This window comes from Schistocerca americana, chromosome 7 (assembly GCF_021461395.2).
Source record: "Schistocerca americana isolate TAMUIC-IGC-003095 chromosome 7, iqSchAmer2.1, whole genome shotgun sequence".
NCBI lineage: Eukaryota > Metazoa > Arthropoda > Insecta > Orthoptera > Acrididae > Schistocerca > Schistocerca americana.
The window spans coordinates 108,148,544-108,172,417 of record NC_060125.1 but is presented as its reverse complement, the minus strand read 5'-3'; the positions used below and the strand labels follow the sequence as shown (position 1 = coordinate 108,172,417).

The 23,874-nt window shown below is 45.7% G+C and overlaps 1 protein-coding gene across 1 annotated transcript in view; it reads right to left on the bottom strand.

Moving 5' to 3' along the window:
- LOC124622004 (4-hydroxybenzoate polyprenyltransferase, mitochondrial) overlaps positions 1-23,874 on the bottom strand; it is a 118,976-nt gene that overhangs the window by 55,132 nt on the left and 39,970 nt on the right. The window contains exon 3 of the mRNA XM_047147554.1: positions 21,955-22,102. Within this exon, the coding sequence (XP_047003510.1) occupies positions 21,955-22,102 (148 nt within the window). The remainder of the gene's footprint in view (positions 1-21,954; positions 22,103-23,874) is intronic.

Sequence of the window (23,874 nt, the reverse complement as noted above, 5' to 3'; positions counted from 1 at the left end):
CCATGTAAGCGGGAGTTTCCAGGTTCTAGTCCCAGTCGGGGCACACATTTTCAGCTGTCCCTGTTGATGTATGTCAACGCCTGTCAGCAGCAAAGGGTCTTTATTTAATTATCATTGCGAGTTAAGAACTTGTCCATTTCATCGTCAAGCAAATGGAAGGACAGAATGGATTCATCAGAAGATTGAGAAGATGCTTGGTTATTAAGTAAATGCCAGCCACTCTGATTGCGATACTTATTTATCTTTTATGGTAAGTGCATATAATTAAAAAAACACGCACCAGTACAGGTTGTGATCATTTGAAGTGGTGTATGGTTAGAAGATACCATCACCATTCAACATTATTAGGCAGACAGGAAGAAGGAGTGGAGAATCAGTCACAGAGCTTGCAAAAACAGTGAGAGAGGTTTGGAAGAAGGTTCGGCAAACAAATACGAGGCACTGTAGAAGCAAGAGGAGGCAGTGAAGTGTTTAGGAATGTTGCATCAGAACAAAGTCAGCCAGTGGGTGATGTAAGTCTGTACACCCTGAAACGGAAGAGAAAAATGTTTGTGACATGGTACCAGGGCTTACACCAATGACAAACCATGTCACCAGTGAATGTGAAGCTACAGCTGCCAAAGAGTTCCACAATTTTACATGCTGAATGTCTACAACTGCTAAAGGGTGTGCCACAAGAATTCCAGGTGGAATACTAACAGAAGCAAGGAAGGAAAGAAGGAGAAGAAGTGGAAGAATGAGCAATGGGGGAAGGAGGTTTTTTTAACCTCATGCTCAGTATACACTAAGACCGCAGAAGGAATCGATATGTTGTGTGTTTTTAGTTATTTTCTTTTTTATGTTGTATAAGTTACTGGAGTAATCTAAATACATATATTTAGGGTACAGAGTACCTTTAATGTTATGATACTGGTAGACGGCAGGTTTCTGGGAGATGGGGAGGGTGATGATAGCACCTGCCCTTCGGTGGTGGTGTGGAGACGGCAAGGGAAGAAGAATGTTAGTTTTTGGTAGTGGTGTACCTCTGTGAGGTGGAGTGGAAGCACTGCAAGATCACCTGGACAGAGGCAGCAGGATGGGGAGCCACAGACTGTCATTAAGCTTAGTGTTCATCCTATGGAAGCTGTGGAACAAGATAAATAGGTTGAAGATGACATTTTCAGGTTTGCAGCAGTTAGAAAGTATTAAAAAAAAAACCTAAGAACTTGCTAGGGGCATATGCACAACGGAAGGATAGATACAGGAAATGATATGAGTAATGCTGCACGAGTCACAAAGGGTAAATAAGCGATGGGCAGACACTTGATGTAGAACACTGAAGACTATATTTGGGACAACAAACATGAGCGATGTAAGCGGGTTAAGCAAACAGTGGAAGATGCAAGGAAACTCGCAAAAGCGAACAGGGCTACTACGGAGTGTAATTCAATATTGATTTTGAGTTTGGAGAGCAGTGTGTTGAACAGCACACACATGCTTTGGCAGAATACTAGGAAAGTAATGGATTATGCCAGAGCATCAGCCAGTACTCTAAACCAGGATTTAGGAGCAGTTCAAGCATGGGTGCTAACACTGGATGCTAGAATGATGCTGGATAGAGTGGTGCAGTCAATAGGGAATAGTATACTTGACACAGGTGTGGAATTGACAAAATCTGCACAAAGCTGTTCATCAGGCACTGCTTGGGGAATTACACCCAGTCTTGTTGTTGGTTGGTTGGCTTGTTTAAAAGAGCAAATGATAAAACCCACCCTCATGAATAAAATGTAAAACTAAAGCTGCTGTTGAGTCATTGTTGCCCAACACCGAAGGTAGGGTGCTGGGAAAGTTAAAAGTCTGCCGCAGAATGGCGAAAAGTGGGCAGTCCAGCAAGACATGGACAACCGTCATTTGTAAGCCACAGCAACACCGAGTTGGGTCCTCGCAATGAAGGAGGTAACCATATGTTAGCCACATATGGCCAATGCAGAGCCAGCAGGGGACAACTGATTCCCTGCAAGAAACCACATGGAAGACTTCCACTCATTCGTAGTCTCCTTAATGACACGCAGTGTGTTGTGTGTACTGTTACATTGTTCCATCTCCCAAAGTCGAAAAACCCTGCGGCATAAGGCAGAACACAGGTCAGTTTCAGAGTTTCCGCGTAGCCAGTCTGTCGGCAAGTTCAATGCCAGGGATTCCGATGTGTCCACGGGTCCACACAAACACCACTGAATGACGGGATCGTTCCAGGGCATAGACGGACTGCTGAATGGACGATACCAAAGGATGGTGAGGGTAGCACTGGTCGATAGCTTGTAGGCTGCTCAAGGAGTCAGTACACAGGAGAAATGACTCACCAGGGCATGAGTGGATGTGCTCAAGAGCACGAGATATGGCCCTCCAACTCCGCAGTGAAAACACAGCAGCCATCTGGCAAGGAGTGCTGTTCAATATGTCCTCTACGAACATACAAAAAGCCTACATGACCATCAGCCATCGAGCCATCGGTGTAAACCACCTCTTGGCCCCGATACATGTCGAGAATCAAGAGAAAGTGACAGCAGACAGCTGCAGAGTTAAGAGAGTCCTTAGGGCCATGTGAAAGGTTCAGAAGAATCTGCAGCCTAGGTGTACACCATGAAAGTGTAAGAAAATGGACCTCGAGAAAAGGTGGTAATGGGAAGGACTCTAGTTCAAACAGAGGGGACCAGATGTGAACCACAATTTTAAGCCCTGGCCTGGGCCACTGATGCGGGAAATGAACCGCTGTAGTTAGGAAAAGGAGACGGTAATTCGGATGTGCAGGAGAGCTACGAACATGTGCAATGTAACTGGTGAGCAGTTGTGTATGGCTAACCTTCAATGGAGGCACTTTGGTCTCCACCTGAACACCGGTCACCAGACTCGTTCTAAAAGCTCCCGTCGCTAGGCTAATGCCACAGTGGTGCACTGGGTGTAGTAAACGCAAAACACAGAGCGCCGCCGAACCATAAACCAGACTCCCATAGTGAAGGTGGGATTGAACCAGGGCTTCTGTAGAGCTGCAGCAGCATAGAGTGATCTGCACCCCAGCAGAGGGCATTGAGATGCTGTCAGAACTTCTGCTTATGCTGATAAAGGCAGGTAAATCAGGCGTCGAAAACCAGTCCTAAGAATTAGTATATCTCCACTACAGTGAGTGGATGGTCATTAAGGTACAATTCTGGTTCTGGATGAATGATGCAACGCCAACAGAAATGCATGACACATTACTTTGCAGCTGAAAACTGGAAGCTGTGGGCTAGAGCCCATGACTGCGCCTTGTAAATGGCTCCCTGTAGGCACTGCTCAGCATTACCAGTACTGGAGGAGCGGTATGAAATGCAGAAGTCATCCACATACAGAGAAGGTGAGACCAATGGCCCTACAGCTGCTGCTAGACCGTTAATAGACACTAAAAATAGAGACACACTCAATACAGAGCTCTGCTAAATGCTTCTCCTGAATACGGGGGGAAGTACGGGAGGCACCGAATTGGACATGGAAAGTACAGAGCGACAGGAAGTTTTGGATAAAAATCTCATACAATGTGGCAACGATATGGTGTTGCCATGTCATGTCATATGCTTTATGCAAGTAAAAAAAGACAGCAACCAAATGTTGGCATCTGGAATTGGCTGTACGAATGGTAGACTCGAGGGAGCCAAGATTATCAGCAGTAGAGCGACCCTGGCGGAAGCCACCCTGACATGCAGCCATTAGGCCACGTGACTCCAGGACCCGATCCAACCCAACTGCCAACACACCATACATTACAGCAGCTTACAAAGAAAGTTGGTGAAGCTTTTGGGCTGATAGCTATCCACATGAAGTGGGGGTTTTACCAGCTTCGAGCACTGGAATGATGGTGCTCTGTCGCCATTGTGATGGAAAGATACCATCGCATCAGATCCAGTTGAAGATGACAAGGAGATGTCGCTTGTAGTCAGATGAGAGATGTTTAATCATCTGACTGTGGATGCGATCTGGTCCAGGAGCTGTCTCGAGGCAATGTGCAAGGGCGCTGAGGAGCTGCCACTCTGTAAATGGGGCATTATAGGGTTCACTATGGCAAGTAGTGAACGAGAGGACTTTCCTTTCCATTCACTGTTTGAGGGTGCGCAAGGCTGCGGGGTAGTTCGACGCAGAGGCTCGAGCATAGTGCCCAGCAAAGTGCTCGGCAATCGTGTTGCGTCGGTGGATATCACGCCATTGATGTTAATGCCAGGGACACCTGTTCGGGTGTGGTACCCAAAAAGATGTCTGATCTTTGTCCAGACTCAGGAAGGTGATGTATGGCAGCCAATGGTTGACATGTACCTCTCCCAACACTCCTGTTTCCATCGTTTTATAAGCTGGCGAATGCGGGGATGGAGCAGCTTAAAGGCTATTAGGTGCTCTAGGGAAGGGTGCCGCTTTTATTGCTGCAGAGCTTGCTGACACTCCTAAATTGCCTCGGCAACTTCCAGCGACAGTCTCTCGCCGGGGGCACCCAAAAGAACGAGGGATTGAGTTTTCCGCTGGAGAAACGATCATTGTAGTGACCTGTTCATCGCCAACATCGATGGTATCATGTGATGGCAGTCTATGCTTCAAGGTCATCTGCTGCCACCAGATGAGTACCTGTGCGATCAACATCCTTTGTGCCTGTGGGGCCCAGTGAGATCCAGGTCCTCAGTGGTCACCAGAATCTCCACCTCATCCTCAGACATAGAGCTTGTAGGTAGTGGTGGTGTGGGTGCCACTGCAGTGCCTTGGTTCTTGGGGGTCTTTTTCTTTTAGGTTTATCTTGCTGCTCCTTAGGTTTGTCCAGCTGGGAGGGCTTCACTGATTCAGTCTCAGGAACGGAGGAGGACCGTGAAGGTCTACGACCAACTACCTGTGGTTGCTTCAGCCCATGGCGGGTGTCAGCTTTGCCACTGTTAGGAACCTGGGAAGGGAGTGACCCACGGGATCCCTTCCTGGCAAGAGGAGCTGAGAAAGACTTACACTTCTCCGGCTGAGAAGTGGATACTGATGTCCCCGAAGGTTGGGGGGGTGGGGGGTGGGGGGGGGGGGGATGTTGCTCCTGAAGTAGGTTGTGCAGGAGCAACAGGGAGGGAAGTGCCCCCCCCCCCCCTCCCTCCAGCATCAAGGGGGCAGGTGGAGTCTGATGGCTCTGAGAGCCAACTATACGCGGAGGAACGGAAGATGGTAGAACTGTTGTTTTAGCAGTGGTGTAGGCCAACGTCATATGCACAGGATGTAGCCTCTCATATTCTCTCTTAGCCTCAGGGTAGGTCAGTCACTCCAGGGTTTTGTATTCCATTATTTTTTTTATTTCTTTCTGGAGAATCCTGCAGTCTGACAAGCTAGGCGAATGGTTCTCTCTCTAATTGACACAGATGGGAGGTGGGGCACAGGGACTATTCGGATATGAAGATGTCCACAATCCTGACAGGTGATGCTGCAAGTACAGCGAGAAGACATATGGCCGAACTTTCAGCACTTAGAGCACTGCATCGGGCGGAGGGATATATGGCTTTATGTCATAGTGGTAGAGCATCACCTTGACCTTCACAGGTAATGTGTCCCCTTCGAAGGCCAAGATGAAGGCACTGGTGGCAACCTGACTATCCCTTGGAGCCCAGTGGATGCGCCGGATGAAATGAGACACCTCACAGCTCTAAATTGGTGTACAGCTCATCGTCAGATGGAAAAAGAAAGTCTCTGTGAAATATGATACCCTGGACCATATTTAAGCTCTTATGGGACGTGATGGAAACAGTAACATCCCCTTGCTTGTCACTGGGGAGTAGTGCCCATGACTGGGCAAAGGATGCTGTTTTGATCCAGACCAACCCTGACTGCATTTTTGTCAAGCCCTCCACCCGCCCAAACCTGTCCTCTAAATGTTCCACAAAAAACTGAGATTTCATTGACAAGGAAGATTCCCCATCAACTCTCGTACATAGAAGATACCGGGGTGAATAAGCTTCGCTGCCATCCTTAGCCTGGCTTTCCTCCCATGGATTTCGATTTGGGGTCAAATTTTTTAGCACTGAAGTTAGAACTTGACCGCTTAGAAACTGCTGGTGTTTGATCACCAGCAAGAGATGACATACAACGCTTTATGGCGTGTCATCCACCCTGATGCCACCCACTCCAACCAGGGGCTCTCCCCACAGGCGCCACCCAGCTGCAACAAAGACCACCTGGGAGGATGGCCATTGACGGTAGTCCCGATGTCCCACGGAGATGGGCATCTACTCCTTGGCATACATGAGGAGTTAACAGTGCAGGCATCAGCAGAGTGATCCCTGTGTGGTCAGGGTACTACAACCAACAGGGTACAATGCGGCCCCACCACAACGGACTGGCTACCGTGCTGGATATCAGGCACAAACAAGCTAAAAAGTCCATTATCGTCAACAGTGCAGAAAGTGATACTGCACAGAGGATGGAGGAAAATGCACCCAGGATAGTGACCTCGTCCAACAGCTGGAGAATAAGTGGAAGTGCAGATCGAAGGATGCAAGAAGTCTCAGCACATGATGGACACTATGCACCATGTAAGGAGCCCTTTCCCAATTGGCTCACTCTTCGGGAAAATTTTGAAGAATGGAGGTCAAACACTGCAGGGGACCATCACATAGCGGCCAAAATGTGAGGGACTGCTTTTAGTCGCCTCGTACAACAGGCTGGAATACCTAGGGTCTATTCTAACCCCCGGACCCACAGGGGGGAGTCTTGTTGTCATCTAAGCAATGCCTGAAGGGGATGAGAAAGGTGTGGGCAAGAATTATACTCAGAACAGCAGTTAGTGGCACAGCTGAGCAGCCAGAAATTTCATTTTTATTACCATGGAGCAACTGTGACTTAACAAAAGATAGCACACAACTGTACATGTCAGAGAGGATACTGGTGGTGGAGAAGCACGCACTGTTTAAGTGTTACACATTGCACACCTACCTGCTGAAGAAAGAGAAGTTTGTGCAAGTGAGAGGGAGTGGGGTGTTACCAGTGATGGAAAATAAGGTTCGACACGTGATAATGACACAGGGTGAGCTACAGCAATACCAGAGGAGGGTGGTCACGATGTGCCCTGTTTGTGAGTTTCAGATGGGTGTAAGAATGTGTGCCATGCAGCAACTCAGGGCCAAGACTGGGCGTTGTCCATGCCAGAAAGATGCGTTGGAACCAGAGCCTTCTCTCCAAATAGCCAGTTTGCACTGGGTGTACTTAGTACAACACAATGACATGGTAGTGATAGATAGCTGCTATTAGCAAGGAAAACTCATGGGAGCCATTTGGAGTTAAGAAGCAGTGCGGTGTTAATGTGGGTCAGTAACATTTTGTGACTGAAGTTCAGTTTATTAGCTACAATGAGGGGGAGTTACTGTGTTAAATGTAACACAGCCCCAGCTGTACTGGCCAGGCAAAACCTTAGAGATAGTGCCTAAATGAAACCTTACCTTCCTGAACAATACCTGGGAACCAAGCATAGTTAATTCACTAAGTCTAATAATTGTCATACACGAGGGATGGATTACCGTGGAGCTGTTAATGCAGATGTCAGGTAACTATGACAGTGTTGCAATTTCTAGTGCTATGGTGACTCTGGTTTCGCTCTGTATAGCTATTATTGATCTTAGAAAGCTGGCTCATGGGCCATTTCAAGTTTCCGTGGACTGCATTCCCCCCAGCAAGAAACAAGTTTATGGAGTTTTTACAGGTTAATGTAGTAATTATGTAACATTTCAGGTTAGCTGGTTGTACTTATTCTACAGATTAACTGTGGAAGTAGTTACGTTTGAGTACTGTGTCTTAACAAGATCCCAGGGGCTGGATCTTCTCTGTGGAAGGGGGAGGGAGGGGGGCGGGGGCAGCAGTCGAGTGCTTCTACCCAGTTTTAGTTAAATTAATAAGAAGTGATAAGAAAGCTGCTGTGGAGTACTCCAAAAGCTGTGCGGGCTGGTAGCCGCAGTGTGGCAACATGTGAGTCAGAATAACATGTATGCAGAAGGATTGCAAGATGTGCTAGCCACGCTCACCGAAAACTGCACTGAACAGTACCAACGGCCATAGAGGATTGATCAACATCACTTCATCAGATTAAGACACACTATGGGCTATGTGACTGGTTTCCACATTTTGCTGTAACAAATGTGAACCAGAGCTGTACAAATAGGTCTGCATTCTGAGGCAGAGGTACTTCTTCAGAGTCCAGCAGCACCACCATGATGGCAGGGCCATGACAGATGATACCTCCAAATCTAAACAAAGTTGGTCCATTGTAATATGTGACAATTTAGGTCGAATGAAAGACGATACAGCTACAGTAGTTTGGTTCGACTCGTAAGCTTAGCAGTTAAGCTTTACCAGGTAGCCATTGCTATGCGTCAGGCACTCCGTCTGTATTTATATGGGTACCCTTCCTTTTTCATGTGCTTCGTCTGGTTTGAATTGATTGCTTATTTTTCTTTGATCTGATACGTGCCTTTCTCTTTGTTATATGATAAGTGCCGTTCTCTTTGTTATAGGTGTTTATGTCACTCTAAGCTGAAAATGCATTACTGTACTGTGTCATGCATTGTTTGTCGCATTCCAATATTGAGTGGTTACAGCCTGTCGCCGCTCGCAGCATGGCTTGCTTTTGTGCGCGCTATCGCCGCTTATTATTAAAAAACAAGAGAGAGGAATTGTCTCATTAGCGAAACAATGGCAAGACACCAGGTATTTGTTGTTATTTACACTGCTGCTTTCTTTGATAATGATCAACAAGAACCAAATAATAGACAGCGTATGATAGAAGATGTTCTGAACAAGAGTTTAGCGAAAATTTTTCTCCATTTGAAAATCTTTGTAGACGCCTCTTTAGTACATTACATTCTACACAGAAATTAGAGTCATCTTAGATTTAAAAATCTAGTCAATTGCCATGCTTCATTTCTGACTGTACCACTATTAGGCATAAGAGTAATACAAATATAAACATGACATGATATGTATATTTTAACGCGTTTGCTGTTGTCTCACTCTAGTTTTGTAGTTTATTTGGCAAACAGGATTTAAATGAGATAGCAGGAAACACGAAACAATACATGGCTTAATGTTTATATTCGTATTATTCTTATGGTGAAGAGAATGCTGCATGTGATTCACAATGCATAAAAGTTCCTATTAGCAATCGTCTCTTCTCACAGGTAGGAAAAAATTCAGAACGTAGAGTTGGCCATATTGACAAACATCCCGAATAGTCTTGCCAGTCAGATTTTCGTAGTACATTGAAATGCTGCTACATTTGAAGATCAACAATACGGAATTTGTATTTACTTCATTGGATAATGTATGAAAATGCAATGGTCGAAACTTGGGGCGGAGAAGTTTTGGCGCCAGTATTTATCCTTGTGCCTGCAAAGCATGCCTGTGTAGCGCTACATATATTCAATGGCAGAAGTTAGTTGTGGCGGCACCTACCAACATTTTTCAGAACTTCCGCTTACTTTGCACTCCATTCTAAGCTGCAGGCGGTTTTATGGATTACAAAAAGCGGAAAAAAAGTGCGGCTTAGATTCGAGTAAATACGGTATACGACCAGGCATTACCAATAGCACTTCACTGGATGGGTGCAGCTGGTGACAAGTCAGCATTGGCCAGTGTCAACAGAGTGAGGGGTGTTTGTCCACTGAGTTAACAATATGCAGTGTAATTATAGTTGGATAAACAGCTTTCTTTTAGTTAGCAGTGTTTCCACTGTGTCTCCCAGTCCGTTGTCGCCACCACCCACTCTACTAAATGCAAATTCATTGACCAGTACTTTTCTATGGCGAATCTCACTTACGTAAGAATGGTGTGACCAATATGGGTGAAAACTAACTATAATGAAAAATCCAAGATGACATACAGAATTGGTATGAATTTGTCAAAATCTGGTAAAACAATATGGAAACATAATTTGGTTCTCAATGCACATAGTGTCATAGCCAACGAGCACTGACATGAATATGAATGTCTTATATTTAATACTAATCTTAATTCATTTTGGCGGAGTTCTGAGTTAGTATGAGAAACTAATAAGGCAAATACTTCACTGCAATCATGAAACTAAACTGATTGTGTTACGTCATAGTTGGTGGACGCACAAGGTATTACAACAGCACAGTTGGACTAATACAGGCTACCTAAAACTACATCTTTAGAAACTGCTGCAGCAAGTTTACAGTGATGGTCAATATTTGTGCAACAGTGTGTTCAAAATTAATCTAGCATCCTACAGTATCTCTATAAATAACAAATAACAATATTCTTCAAGAACAAGATTAGAGCAACTGAGTTTACAAGTAAATGCAAAGATCTTGATGCCAAATACTGTACTACACTGCAAAAACATGTATAAACCTCATGCACACATCTCCAGCCACATCAACCAGAATGCAACTGTCACATTTAACAAAAGCAGCAATGTGTGGTGAGGTGGGGGAGACAAGACAACACTATGTGGAGAAGCACGCACAGACTAGACAGTAGTAGGAAAAGGCTGCCAGGTGCAGCATCAGGAGATGTGAGGTGTGGCATCTGCCATCACTCAGCCACCGGTCAACAGCGGCGGATGTCAACACCCACCGAAGCACAGCCAGCCATGTAGCTGCAAAGATAACACACGCAGACCAGGCATACACCCCCAAGGGGCCCACAGTCCTTTTGTGAGTATGTGCGTGGCGCGCACGGGGCCCTGAGCTATTGCAGTCTCTCTTCCTTTCGAGGCTGCATTACCATCCCTGTTCCTCCCCCTCCTTGCTCCTTTGTTGCTGCCCCTCTTTTCCCTCTTAGTGGACTTCTTTATGTAGACCTGGCTATTCTCTTGGCTTTGTTTAGGTCTGTGCTATTGTTTAGTTTGCTGTTTCCATCTCCTTTTCGGGGTTTTTGGTCCCCTTGGGGTTTGACCTCCATTTCCAAAATTTTCCGTTCAGTGTGAGCCATTTGGGGATGAACTCCCTACCTAGCTTCCATGGTGCTGGTTCCTCTTGCCCTCCCCTTTCCCTTTGCACCCTGGCCGCGCTTCTGATAGGTCACCAGCACGGTAGCCACTCCGTGTGGTGGGGCTGTTAAGTACCTACTTGGCTCAGCCCCCTGAAACCACAGGGATCACACTGTTAGTACCTGAGCTGTTAACGCCTCGTGTATGCCCAGGAGTCAATGCTCATCACTTTGGGGCACCAGAACTCCCGGCAATGGCCGCCGTGCCACACAGCCCTTGCTGTGGCTGGGTAACGTCCACGGGGCAAGCCCCTGATTGGAATGGGTGGTACTAGGGCAGACGCCTTGCACATGAAGCAACAAAAGCTTCACCATCCTGGCCATTCTGTGGCCGTCTCAGAGTGGTAGCAGACGTGGCACTCCTCCTGATCCTTCGGCCTTCCCCTCCCTTGCCATCCCTTGGGAGGAGGGTCAAGCTCGCTGGCTTGGGTTGAAGCCTTTCCCTCGGTACCTGGTTTGTACCATGATGGATGGCGGAAGTTTTGCCACAATCAAGCCTTTGTTTTTCGTGGAGACGATTGAAGATAAGTATGGTGAAGTGGAATCTATGAGTAAAATGCAGTCCGGTGCTTTGCTCACAAAGACATTTTCTGCTGCCCAATCTAACACCCTGTGTGCTTGTGACCATCTCGCTGACATCACAGTCCCTGTCATGCCTCACCAATCTTTGATCTCAGTACAGGGCACTATTTTCCACCAGGATCTTTTTCTCCAAACTGACGAGGAGCTCTGTGCTAACCTTGAGCGGCGAGGGGTTCGTTTTATCTGCCGTGTGCAGCGATGCCCTCCAAACAATTGCACCGCTATGGATGCCTTTATCCTGGCCTTTGAGTGGGATGTCCTTCCAGAGAAGGTCAAGGTTAATGGTGTATCAGTGTGATGTGAAACCTTATATTCCACCATCAATGAGATGCTTTAAATGGTTAGGGTTTGGACACATGTCTTCCCGCTGCACCACTGATCCCCTCTGTGGTGACTGTGGGCACCCACTGCATGAGAGGAGTGCCTGTGCTCCTCCGATAGTGTGTGTAAATTGTCATGGACAGCGTTCTCCACACTTGCCTGCATGCCCGATGTTTTTGAAAGGAAGAAGGATTCAAGAGTACAAAACCTTAGATGGGCTCACCTACACTGAGGCTCATCAAAAGTATGACCGGCTTCATCCCGTGTCTACGACTTTACTTTTGCTTCAGTTACATCCAAACCCCCTCCTAACGACTCCTCTTCCCAGCCCCATCCCATTCGCCCCATAACTTGGTGGACTCCGGAAATTGCTGCAGACACAAAAGGCTGCCACCGTGCTCTTCAACACTTCAAGATGCGCCCTTCTACTGCTCTTCTTCTGGTCTTTAAACAACTCTGAACACGGGCTCGCTACCTAATCAAATTTCAGAAACGGAGATGCTGGGAACGATATGTAGGTGCCATAGGACCACACACCCCCTCTTCACAAGTCTGGGCGAAACTCAGGCGAATACCTTGCCACCGTCCTCTCACTGGGGTTGCAGGAATGTCTGTGCATGGTGTTGTCCTTACCAATCCAGACTTTGTAGCAGAAAATTGCGCTAAACACTTTCCTGAAGCTTCGGCATCAGCTCAGTATCCGCCCACATTCCTTCTCCTGAAAGAACGACTGACTTTGTCTTTTGTTTCTCGCTGCTTGGAGCCTTATAATGCCCCATCCAGCGAGTGGGAATTCACCAGTGCCCTCGCCCTTTGTCCCGACACTGCTCCTGGACCAGATCGGATATATAACCAAATGCTCCAGCACTTATCGGTGGCTGGCCACCATTGTATACTGACCCTCTACAACTGTCTGAAGTGAGGGAGTCATTCCTACCCAGTGGCAGGAAAGCATTGTTGTTCCGGTGTTGAAGCCAGGGAAGCCACCTCTTCAGTTGGATAGCTACCATCCAATTAGCCTTACCAACACTCTCTGCAAGCTCCTTGAACGCATGGTGAGTTGGCGGCTGTTTTGGATCCTTGAATTCCGCGACCTCTTGTCACCAACTCAAAGTGGTTTTCGCTGTGGCCGCTCTATGGTGGATAACTTGGTCCACCTGGAGTCTGTTATCCGCTCAGCTTTTGCCCATCGGCAACACCTCCTTGCAGTCTTCTTTGATCTGCATAAAGCCTATGACACCACCTGGTGCCACCACATCCTCACCATCCTTCACGAATGGGGCCTTCGTGGCGCTCTGCCCGTTTTTATCTGTAACTTCCTTTCTTGTTGCTCTTTTCGGGTCCAAGTTCGCTCCTCCTACAGAACTCCCCATCGGCAAGAAAATGGGGTTCCATAGGGTTCGGTGCTGAGTGTCCCTCTTTTTCTCGTAGCTGTTAATGGTCTGGCAACAGCTTTTGGGCCGACAGTGTCCCCCTCTTTGTATGCTGACAATTTTTGTATCCATGTGGCTTCCTCTGTAATGGGCGCTGCAGAATGCCGTCTACAGGGGACAATCTGCCAGGTGCACTCATGGGCTCTCTCCCACGGCTTTCAGTTTTCAGCGCCCAAGTCGTGTGTCATGCATTTCTGCCGTCGCCTTACAGTCCAACCCCATCCGGACCTGTTCCTCGATGGCCAGCCCCTCGAGATGGTGGACACCCATTGCTTCTTGGGTCTAGTCTTCGATGCCCAGTTGACATCGCTCCCTCATCTTCGCCAGCTGAAGAGGATGTGTTGGTCCCATCTCAATCTTCTTAGGTGTCTGCGCAATACCACCTAGGGTGCAGACCACCCCATTCTCCTGCGATTGTATCAAGTGCTGGTCCAGTCTCTTTTAGACTACGGAAGTCCTGTCTGTGGTTCTGTGTCGCCTTCAATGTTGCAGATACTAGACCCCATCCACCACTGTGGGTTCTGACTTGCAACTGGTGCCTTCCGGACTAGCCCCGTACTTAGCCTTCTTGCAGTGGCGGGGATTCCACCACTGCGAGTTTTGCACCAGCAACAGCTGATATCTTATACGCTCCGCATTCGCTGCCATCCAAAGCACCCTAATTATGGTCTCCCTTATCCAGACATGGAGATCACCCTGCCGCAGTAGTGGCCATGATGTGGGCTTACCATGGCTGTCCGCATTCAATCGCTCTTTTCTGAGCTCCAGCAATTCCCTTTACCACCTCTTTCCTCCGCTTATGCATGTACCCCTCCGTGGTGCATTTCTCGGCCGCACATCTGTCTTAATCTCTCCATCGATTCAAAGGATTCTGTCCCTCCGATGGCTCTTCACCACCAGTTCTACTGTCTCCTCAGTTCCTTTCAGGGTTCAGAAGTGATCTATACTGATGGTTCCATGGTTGATGGCCGCACTGGTTTTGCTTACAACTATGTGCGACATACAGAACTTCATTCCTTGCCAATGGCTGTAGTGTTTTTACTGCAGAATTGTTAGCCATCTTGCATGCACTGGACTATATTCGCTCCTGCTCAGGACTATCCTTCACTATCTGTAGTGACTCACTGAGCAGTTTGCTGCTCAGCAACAGCAGCACTGGTGGAGCAGTATGAAATGCAGAAGTCATCTGCATACAGAGAAAGTAAGACTCACGGCCCTACAGCTGCTGCTAGACCATTAATGGCCACTAAAAATAGAGATACACTCAATACAGAGCCCTGCACAGCCCCATTCTCCTGGGTAAGGGGACTATGGGAGGCACCAACTTGAACACGGACAGTACGAAACGACGGGAAATTCTGGATAAAAATAGGGAGTGAGCCTCAGAGACCCAACTCATATAATGTGGCAAGGATATGGTGTCGCCAGGTCATGTCATACGCTTTTCATAAATCAAGAAAAGACTGCAACCAGGTGTTGGTGTGTGGAAAAGGCTGCTCAGATGGCAGACTCTAGGGACACAAGATTATTATTGGTAGAGCGACCCTAGCAGAAGCCATCCTGATATGGAGCCAGTAGAAGACACGACTCCAGGACCCAACCCAACCGCCGACGTACCATATGTTCCAGCAGCTTACAAAAAAAGTTGGTGAAGCTGATGGGTCGATAGCTACCCACATGAAGTGGATGGTCATTCAGGTACAATTCTGGTTCTGGATGAATGATGCGACGCCAACAGAAATGCATGACACATTACTTTGCAGCTGAAAACTGGAAGCTGTGGGCTAGAGCCCATGACTGCGCCTTGTGAATGGCTCCCTGTAGGCACTGCTCAGCATTACCAGTACTGGAGGAGTGGTATGAAATGCAGAAGTCATCCACATACAGAGAAGGTGAGACCAATGGCCCTACAGCTGCTGCTAGACCGTTAATAGACACTAAAAATAGAGACACATTCAATACAGAGCTCTGCTGAATGCTTCTCCTGAATACGGGGGGAAGTATGAGAGGCACCGACTTGGACATGGAAAGTACAGAGAGACAGGAAGTTTTGGATAAAAATCTCATACAATGTGGCAACGATATGGTGTTGCCATGTCATGTCATATGCTTTATGCAAGTAAAAAAAGACAGCAACCAAATGTTGGCATCTGGAATTGGCTGTACGAATGGTAGACTCGAGGGAGCCAAGATTATCAGCAGTAGAGCGACCCTGGCGGAAGCCACCCTGACATGCAGCCATTAGGCCACGTGACTCCAGGACCCGATCCAACCCAACTGCCAACACACCATACATTACAGCAGCTTACAAAGAAAGTTGGTGAAGCTGATGGGCTGATAGCTATCCACATGAAGTGGGGGTTTTACCTGCTTCAAGCACTGGAATGATGGTGCTCTCTTGCCATTGCGATGGAAAGATACCATCGCATCAGATCCAGTTGAAGATGACGAGGAGATGTCGCTTGTAGTCAGATGAGAGATGTTTAATCATCTGACTGTGGATGTGATCTGGTCCAGGAGCTGTCTCAGGGCAATCTGCAAGGGCACGGAGGAGCTCCCACTCTGTAAATGGGGCATTATAGAATTTACTGTGGCATATAGTAAACGAGGGGAGTTTCCCTTCCAGCTACTGTCAGAGTGCGAAAGGCTGGGGGGTAATTCTCCGACACAGAGGCTCATGCATAGTGCTCAGCAATCACGTTTGCGTCACTAGACAACACGCCATTTATGTTAACACCGGGAACACCTGTTGGGGTCTGGTACCTGAAAACAGGTTTGATTTTTGCCCAGACTTGGGAAGGTGACATATGACACCCAATGGTTGAGATATCTCTCCTCCAACACTCCTTCTTTTGTAAGTTGGCGAACACGAGCTCGGAGCCATTTGAAGTTTGGGAGGTGCTCCATGGAAGGGCACCGCTTATGCCACTGTAGAGCTTGCTGACGATCCTTATTTGCTTCAGCGACTTCTGGCGACCACCAAGGGACTGTCTTTCGTCAGGGCACCCTAAAGAACGAGGGATCCTGTTTTCTGCCACAGAAACGATTGTTGTAGTCACCTGATCAACCATCACCATCGATGTTCCCATGCGGGGGAGATTCAACAGTGACAGCAGAGGTGAAAGTTTCCCAGTCTGCCTTGTTTAAAGCCCATCTGGACATGCATCCATGGGCCTGACACCGGGGCAGTGACAGGAAGATGGGGAAATGGTCACTACCGTGCAGGTCGCCATATGCTCTCCAGTGGATAGATGGGAGAAGCCCAGGACTGCAAACCAAGAGATCAATGGCCGAATATGTGCCATGTGCCACAATGAAATGTGTGGCGGCCCCAAGATTTAAGAGGCAGGTGTTGACCTAAGACAGTTAAGTTTCGACATCTCTGCCTCGACCAGGAAGCACAGTGCCACCCCACAAGGGGCTATGGGCGTTAAACTCTCCCAAAAGTAGGAAAGGTTTAGGGAGTTGATCAATCAGTGCAGTCAATACACTCAGGGATACTACACCATCTGGAGGAAGATATATATTGCAGATGCGTATTTCCTGTATCGTCCTTATTCTGACAGCCACAGCTTTAAGAGGAGTTTGCAGGGGCACAGGTTCACTACAGACTGAGTTTAGAACATAAACACAAACTCCAACTGACACTCACTACGGTTCCTGTAGAATCCCTTTTAGCCACAGCGGGCAGGGGTCTGTATTGCTGAGAGCCACAATTCGTCCTGGAGGGCAAAGCAGAAACAGGTACAAAGCTTAACAGTTGCCGTAGCTCAACCAGGCGGTGGGAAAAACTGCTGCAATTCCACTGTAGGATGGCATCATTGTGAGACAGGAAAGGCATGGAACATTCAATGAGGAAGTTAATGCCTCATGGTCACCTGCTGCCACCGACTTTTTGCCTGAGCAGTCTATATCCATTTTGTCTGAGGGTCTGGCGAGATCTAGGTCCTCAGCAGACGCCAGAATCTCCACCTCATCCACAGATGCAGATATTGGAGGTAACAGTGGTGTGGGTGCCATCCCAATTCCTTTGGTCTTGGGGACCTTTTTCGATTTCTCTCACTGTTCCTTGGGTTTCCCTCACTGGGAGGACTTCACTGAGTCTGTCTCCAGGACTGAGGATGAGCGCGAAGCCCTGCGACCAGCTGCTTTTGGGCTCTTCTGCCACTGGCGGGTGTCATCTTCCCTGCTAGCAGAAACCTGGGAAGGGAGTGACCTAAGGGACCCCTTCCTAGCGAGAGCAGCCAAAGAAGTAAAGAAGTTGTACGCTTCTCCAACTTAGAAGAGGGTGACAGACGTCCCCAATGGCTGGGGGAGGGGGGCGGGGGTGTGTGTCCTTGAAGTAGGTGGTGCAGGAGCAACAGGGATGGAAATGGCCCACCACCATCAAGAGGGCAGGTGTAGTCTTCTCACTCAGAGGTGACTGGCAGCAGCGTGAGACGATGTCATTGCATACAGGATGTAGGCGTTCAAATTTCCTCTTAGTCTCAGTGTAGGTCAGTCGGTCCAGGGTCTTTTACTCCAGGACTTTCCTTTCTTTCTGGAGAATCCTGCAGTCTGGCAAGCAAGACGAATGGTGCTCTCCACAGTTGACACAGATGGGTGGTGGGGCATGGAGTATTGGGACGTGACGGGTGTCCGCAATCTCTACATGTGACACTGGAAGTATAACGGAAGACATATGACTGAACTTCCAACATTTAAAGCACCTCATTGGGGGAGGGATATAGGGTTTTACATCACAATGGTAGACCATCACCTTGACCTTCTCGGGTAATGTATCACACTCTAATACCAAGATGAAGGCACTGTTGGCAACCTGATTATCCCTCGGACCATGGTGGACACGCCGAATGAAATGTGGACCTCATTATTCTAAATTGCCGCGCAGCTCATTGGCGGACTGTAAAAGAAAGTCCTTGTGGAATATGATGCTCTGGACCACATTTAAGCTCTTATGGGGCATGATGGTTACAGAAACATCTCCCAGCTTATCACAAATGAGTAACACCTGTGACTGGTCAGAGGATGCTGTTTTGATCAAGACTCACCCAGATCTCATTTTGGACAAGCCCTCCACCTCCCTGAACTTGTCCTCTAAATGCTCAACAAAAATCTGAGGTTTCATCGTCATGAAAGATTCCCCATCAGCTCACAAACATACAAGGTACCGGGGCGAATAAGAGCCACCACCATCTTTAGCCTGATGTTCCTCCCATGGTGTGGCCAGGGAGAAGAATAATTTGGGGTCATATTTCTGTGTACTGAATTGAGTCTGTGAATGCCTAGAGACTGCTGGTGTTTCACCACCAGCAAGAGATGATGATCTACCTTTCATCGCGTGTCATCCACCCTGATGCCACCCACTGCAACCAGGGTCCCTCCCCAGGCACGCCACCCAGTCGCAGCGAAGGACACCTGGCAGGACGGCCATTGCTGGGAGTCCCAATGCCCCAGGGGGATGGGCATCTACTCCATGGCATACGTGGGGAGTTAACAGCACAGGCTTCAGCAGAGGAATTCCTATGTGGTCATGGGGCTACAACCAACAGGGTACATGGCGGCCCCACTGCAATGGACTGGCTACCATGCTGGATATCAGGTGCAACCAAGCAAACTAGTCCATTATCATTGTCAGTGTAGAAAATGATACTGCACAGCTGATGGGAAAATATGCACCCAGGACAGTGACCTCGCCCAATACTTGGAGAACGAGCAGAAGTGCAGATCCATGTAGACAATGGATCAGCACATTACGGACACGATGCACCATGTAAGGCGCCCTTCCCCAATTGGCTCGCTCTTTGGGAAAATATTGAAAAATGGAAGTCAAACCCCACAGGGGACCATCATATAATGGCCGATATGTGTGAGACTCCTTTTAGTCGCCTCTTACTACAGGCAGGAATACCTCACGCCTATTGTAATGCCCAGACTCGCAGGAGGAGCATGTGCAAATTTGACAGCTTGGGTGGGCCAGAAGCATTTTATGGGTAGAGTCGGGCTGCTTGTTGCTACTGTTGATACAGCTACCAGCCCCACTAAGTAGCCAAATACAGGAGAAAGTACTACTCACACACAACTCAACTGCACATGCGCAAGCTCACTGGCAACTGTTCAAATGAAGCTAATGTAAACAGTTGTGATGTCACACTCATCGGAAGCAGTTCGATATTAAGAAGTATTGCATTGTCTTCGTTGTAAAGCCTATGACACATTTTGCTGTTGGCAGATGCTTGTGTGAGCACTGTGTGGTTTTTTTCCCTTTCTTTCTTTTGTGCATTTCTGTTGGACTTTAAGTTTTATTTTGGTTTTTTCTCTTGTTTATGTTTTATTGCTGCAGTATTATTCTGCAGCAGCAGATAGAGTAAAATTCTTTGTTAGAGTATCAGTTCTTACCAGCCAAAATTTTAAAAATTTAACTGAAAACTAGAACAATGAAAAATTCCAGGAATTCTAAAAAATTCACAGGCTTTTCCAGTTTTCTCCCATATGAAAAAATTCCTGGGTTTTTCTCAGATTTCCCCGGTTGTCCTGGGGCATGTACACCTTTAATTTCTATTTCATATTCTGAAGGTTCATACAGTTGGAGTACAGTAAGTAAGTACTGTTTTCATGCATATTTTAGTGCAGCAGTCCATTAAATTTACAAAGGTGTGGAAAAATTTCTGTCAATAAAACTTTTATAACAATATCTACATCTACATTTACATTCACACTCTGCAAGCCACCTGACAGTGTGTGGCGGAGGGTACCTCTATCGGTTCTCCCTACTATTCCAGTCTCATATTGTTCATGGAAAGAAACATTGTCGGTATGCCTCCGTGTGGGCTCTAATCTCTCTGATTTTATCCTCACTGCTTGACTCCTCGGTGAAGGTATGTTCTCGAAACTTCAACAAAAGCCTGTACTGAGCTACTGAGCATCTCTCTTACACTGGGGCTTATCTATCATCTCCATAACACTTTTGTGATTACTAAATGATCCTATAACTAAGCGCGCTGCTCTCCGTTGGATCTTCTCTACCTCTTCCATCAACCCTATCTGGTACGGATCCCACACTTGTGAGCAGTATTTAAGCAGTGGGTGAACAAGTGTACTGTAGCCTACTTCCTTTGGTTTTGGGATTGCATTTCCTTAGGATTCTTCCAATGAATCTCAGTCTGGAATCTGCTCTACCGATGATTAATTTTATATGGTCATTCCATTTTAAATCACTCCTAATGCCTACTCCCAGATAATTTATGAAATTAACTGCTTCCAGTTGCTGACCTGCTATATTGTAGCTAAATAATAAAGGATCTTTCTTTCTATGTATTCGCAACACATTACACTTGTCTACATTGAGATTCAATTGCCATTCCCTGCACCATGCATCAATTTGTTGCAGATCATCCTGCATTTCAGTACAATTTGCCATTGCTACAACCTCTCGATATACTATAGAATCACCCGCAAGAAGCTTCAGTAAACTTCCGATGTTATCCACAAGATCATTTATATATATTGTGAATAGCAATGGTCCTACGACACACCCCCGCAGCACACCTGAAATCTCTTACTTTGGAAGACTTCTCTCCATTGAGAATGACATGTTGCATTCTGTTATCTAGGAACTCTTCAATCCAATCACACAATTTGTCTGATAGTCCATATGCTCTTACTTTGTTCATTAAACGACTGTGGGGAACTGTATCAAACACCTTGCGAAAGTCAAGAAACACGGCATCTACCTGTGAACCTGTGTCTATGGCCCACTGAGTCTCGTGGACGAATAGCGCGAGCTGGGTTTCGCACGATCGTCTTTTTCGAAACCCATACTTTATTCCTACAGAGTAGATTTCTAGTCTCCAGAAAAATTATTATACTCAAACATAATACATGTTCCAAAATTCTATAACCAGCCAAACTGAAAGTGAGTGAACTTAATACAAATTACACCTAATTTCTGTACGAGTATATCATAAGAGTAATGCACTGTTTTCCAGGTATTTGACACCTTTTAGCCAAAAAATTTTCTAATGGCTACAGAAGAAGTAAATTATGGGTATTTTATTAATGCTGCTGTCTAGATTGCCTTCTTGAATTGTAACATTGATTCTGCATGGTCCAACATGGACTTACTTTCTGTTTCTCAGTGGTAACTTTTGCAAACAAATGTGCAGATTTGCAAATATATATACTGGTATGGACTGCAATCCTATAGCTGATGTTTTCTGGTCTATTTACAAAAATTACATTTAAAATTTTGTCTCATTCCATAAATAATAAAGGAATAATTGCGAGTAAAAAAATAAAAAAAAAGTATGATAACAAACTTTAGTTTTCAGGTTGATGTAGTGGGAAAAATAAGGAAAAATAAGGAAAATTTTACATATTTTAATTTGTTGACAGCCTTAATTGTTCATAAAGGACTGTTTTATGGCCACTTCATTTTTTTCTGTGCTGACTTCTCACACCTTGCGAAGGACAAAACTAATGAAATAATATTTTCAACAGTATTAACATAAATGAAAACGAAGAGGGAAAAATATTAGGTTTATTTGAAACGTAAACACAGCAAGATAAAAATATAACGTGAAAATAAAACTCGGCATACCCAAAGATGAGGCACCCAGAACAATGCTGTATGTGTTGAGCTGCAGAAGCACGAGCAAAGCCAGTGCCAGTTGACCTCCCAGAAAGACAAGAGCATCAAACTGAGACAGAGCGCCAGTCACCAATGGACGAGTTTTCGTTCGAGTCACCTGGACATTTTTGCAATAAATGCTCTTATAAAAGTACCTGTGTCAACAAAGTTAACATTATCAAAAGTTGCTGTATATTTTAAAGAAACAAAGCAGTCATACATTTAGAACCCAATGACCACAATAGTAAAGATCCGAAAATCATCACTACAGTTTATTTGCAGCAGTGCATCTAAAGTATAGGGCAGCACATCTGAGGTAAAGGAAAGTATCTATTCAGTACATGCAAGTAGGAACAATATAATGTAAAGCACATAACCAGCACCCTTCTGAGGTCTCTTAAGAATGTTGGGTTGCTTGCACTCACTCCTTAAAGGTATTTGTTGCTGGTTATGAAAAATCAGTTTTAGTTCAAATGTGATTTGTACAATCAAAATACATGACAAATTATTTTCAAGTGGACTGCCTCCTTGTCCAGCATTCAGAGTAGAATTATGGTAGTCTGATAAAAATGTCTTCAACAAGTTCTCACCTGATATACAGCAAGAAATTGAGAATCTAAATCATTTCAAATAAAAATTAGAAACATACCTTATTGGCCATTTCTTCTACAAATTATCTAGGTTTAAAGACTGAAAATTCTTGTTAGCCACATGGCAAATAGCAACATTCATACACAGACTAATGCAGTTACACATTTTCCTTTGAAAATTACTTCTGTAATCCAGTAAATATTAAGCCAGGAACATGAGATAAAGAGCTGCTATTTAATATGTGACTCGGGAAGCAGCAATGTTTTTCGAAGTTACTAGTGCAACATCAAAACCTTGCCAAGGCTCTTCGTGCACTATGACATGCATTTGTGCATTCAAAACATACCATAAACAAAGAAAGAAATGCCACACATATTTAAAAATCAATACATATCACTGCAGATTCCAGATATATTTTAACAACTGACTTACAGTGAACTTGTTATTACATCACCAATTTTATTTTGAAGTTCCCAAAATTAAATGCACTTTTACCCTGATTAAAAATTTAGAGAATTTTATAGACTGTACACAAAATCCTGACATACTGAGAAACATTACATCTGTATCTAAACCTGAAAATGATCCTTTTAAGAGGATTTGATTACTTGCTCAAGATAGTGACAGTTGTTCAATTATGACAAAAATTCAAACAGTTCTTCTTCTTCTTCTTCTCCTTCTCCTTCTCCTCTTTTTCTTCTAACTCAGTTTGGCAGTTTCTCTCTGTACCAAGGGTTGTGGCAGGACGATTCCAACATCCACGCAATATACTCTTGACACTCTGAACATTGTGTCAGAGTAATGTTTGCTTGCTCATTACCTTGTGCAGAAGGTAGGAATGTTGATAGCATATAGGGGCAATTGTTCACAATTGGTGAACCTGACTACTTCACATTCTTGCAGTGAGACAACACACTTTGTTACATGGTAAGCTGTCATCGCAACTGCTCTCTTTATGTGACCTCGAATGCTACCTCATGGCGAGTTCACTTCTTTTTTTTAATATGTTTGGATTCTCAAATGAATTCAGATCTCTTTGGCAACATGACTTATTATTTTGCAGCTCTGGCCTGAGGAATTACTCTATATATACAATCACACTCTATTCTATATACCCTATCATATTCCAGCTTTAATATGATTCTAGATTTTGCTATTTTAAACTTAGTACTGTATCATCCTTTGTCTCATTGTGTAACAGCATCTGCTATGCAGTACCAACACCTGTTGTCTGTTCTGTAGCCTAATCATAATAAGTTTGTATCTGAAGCCAAGTTAATTGCTTGATTTTTTTATGGC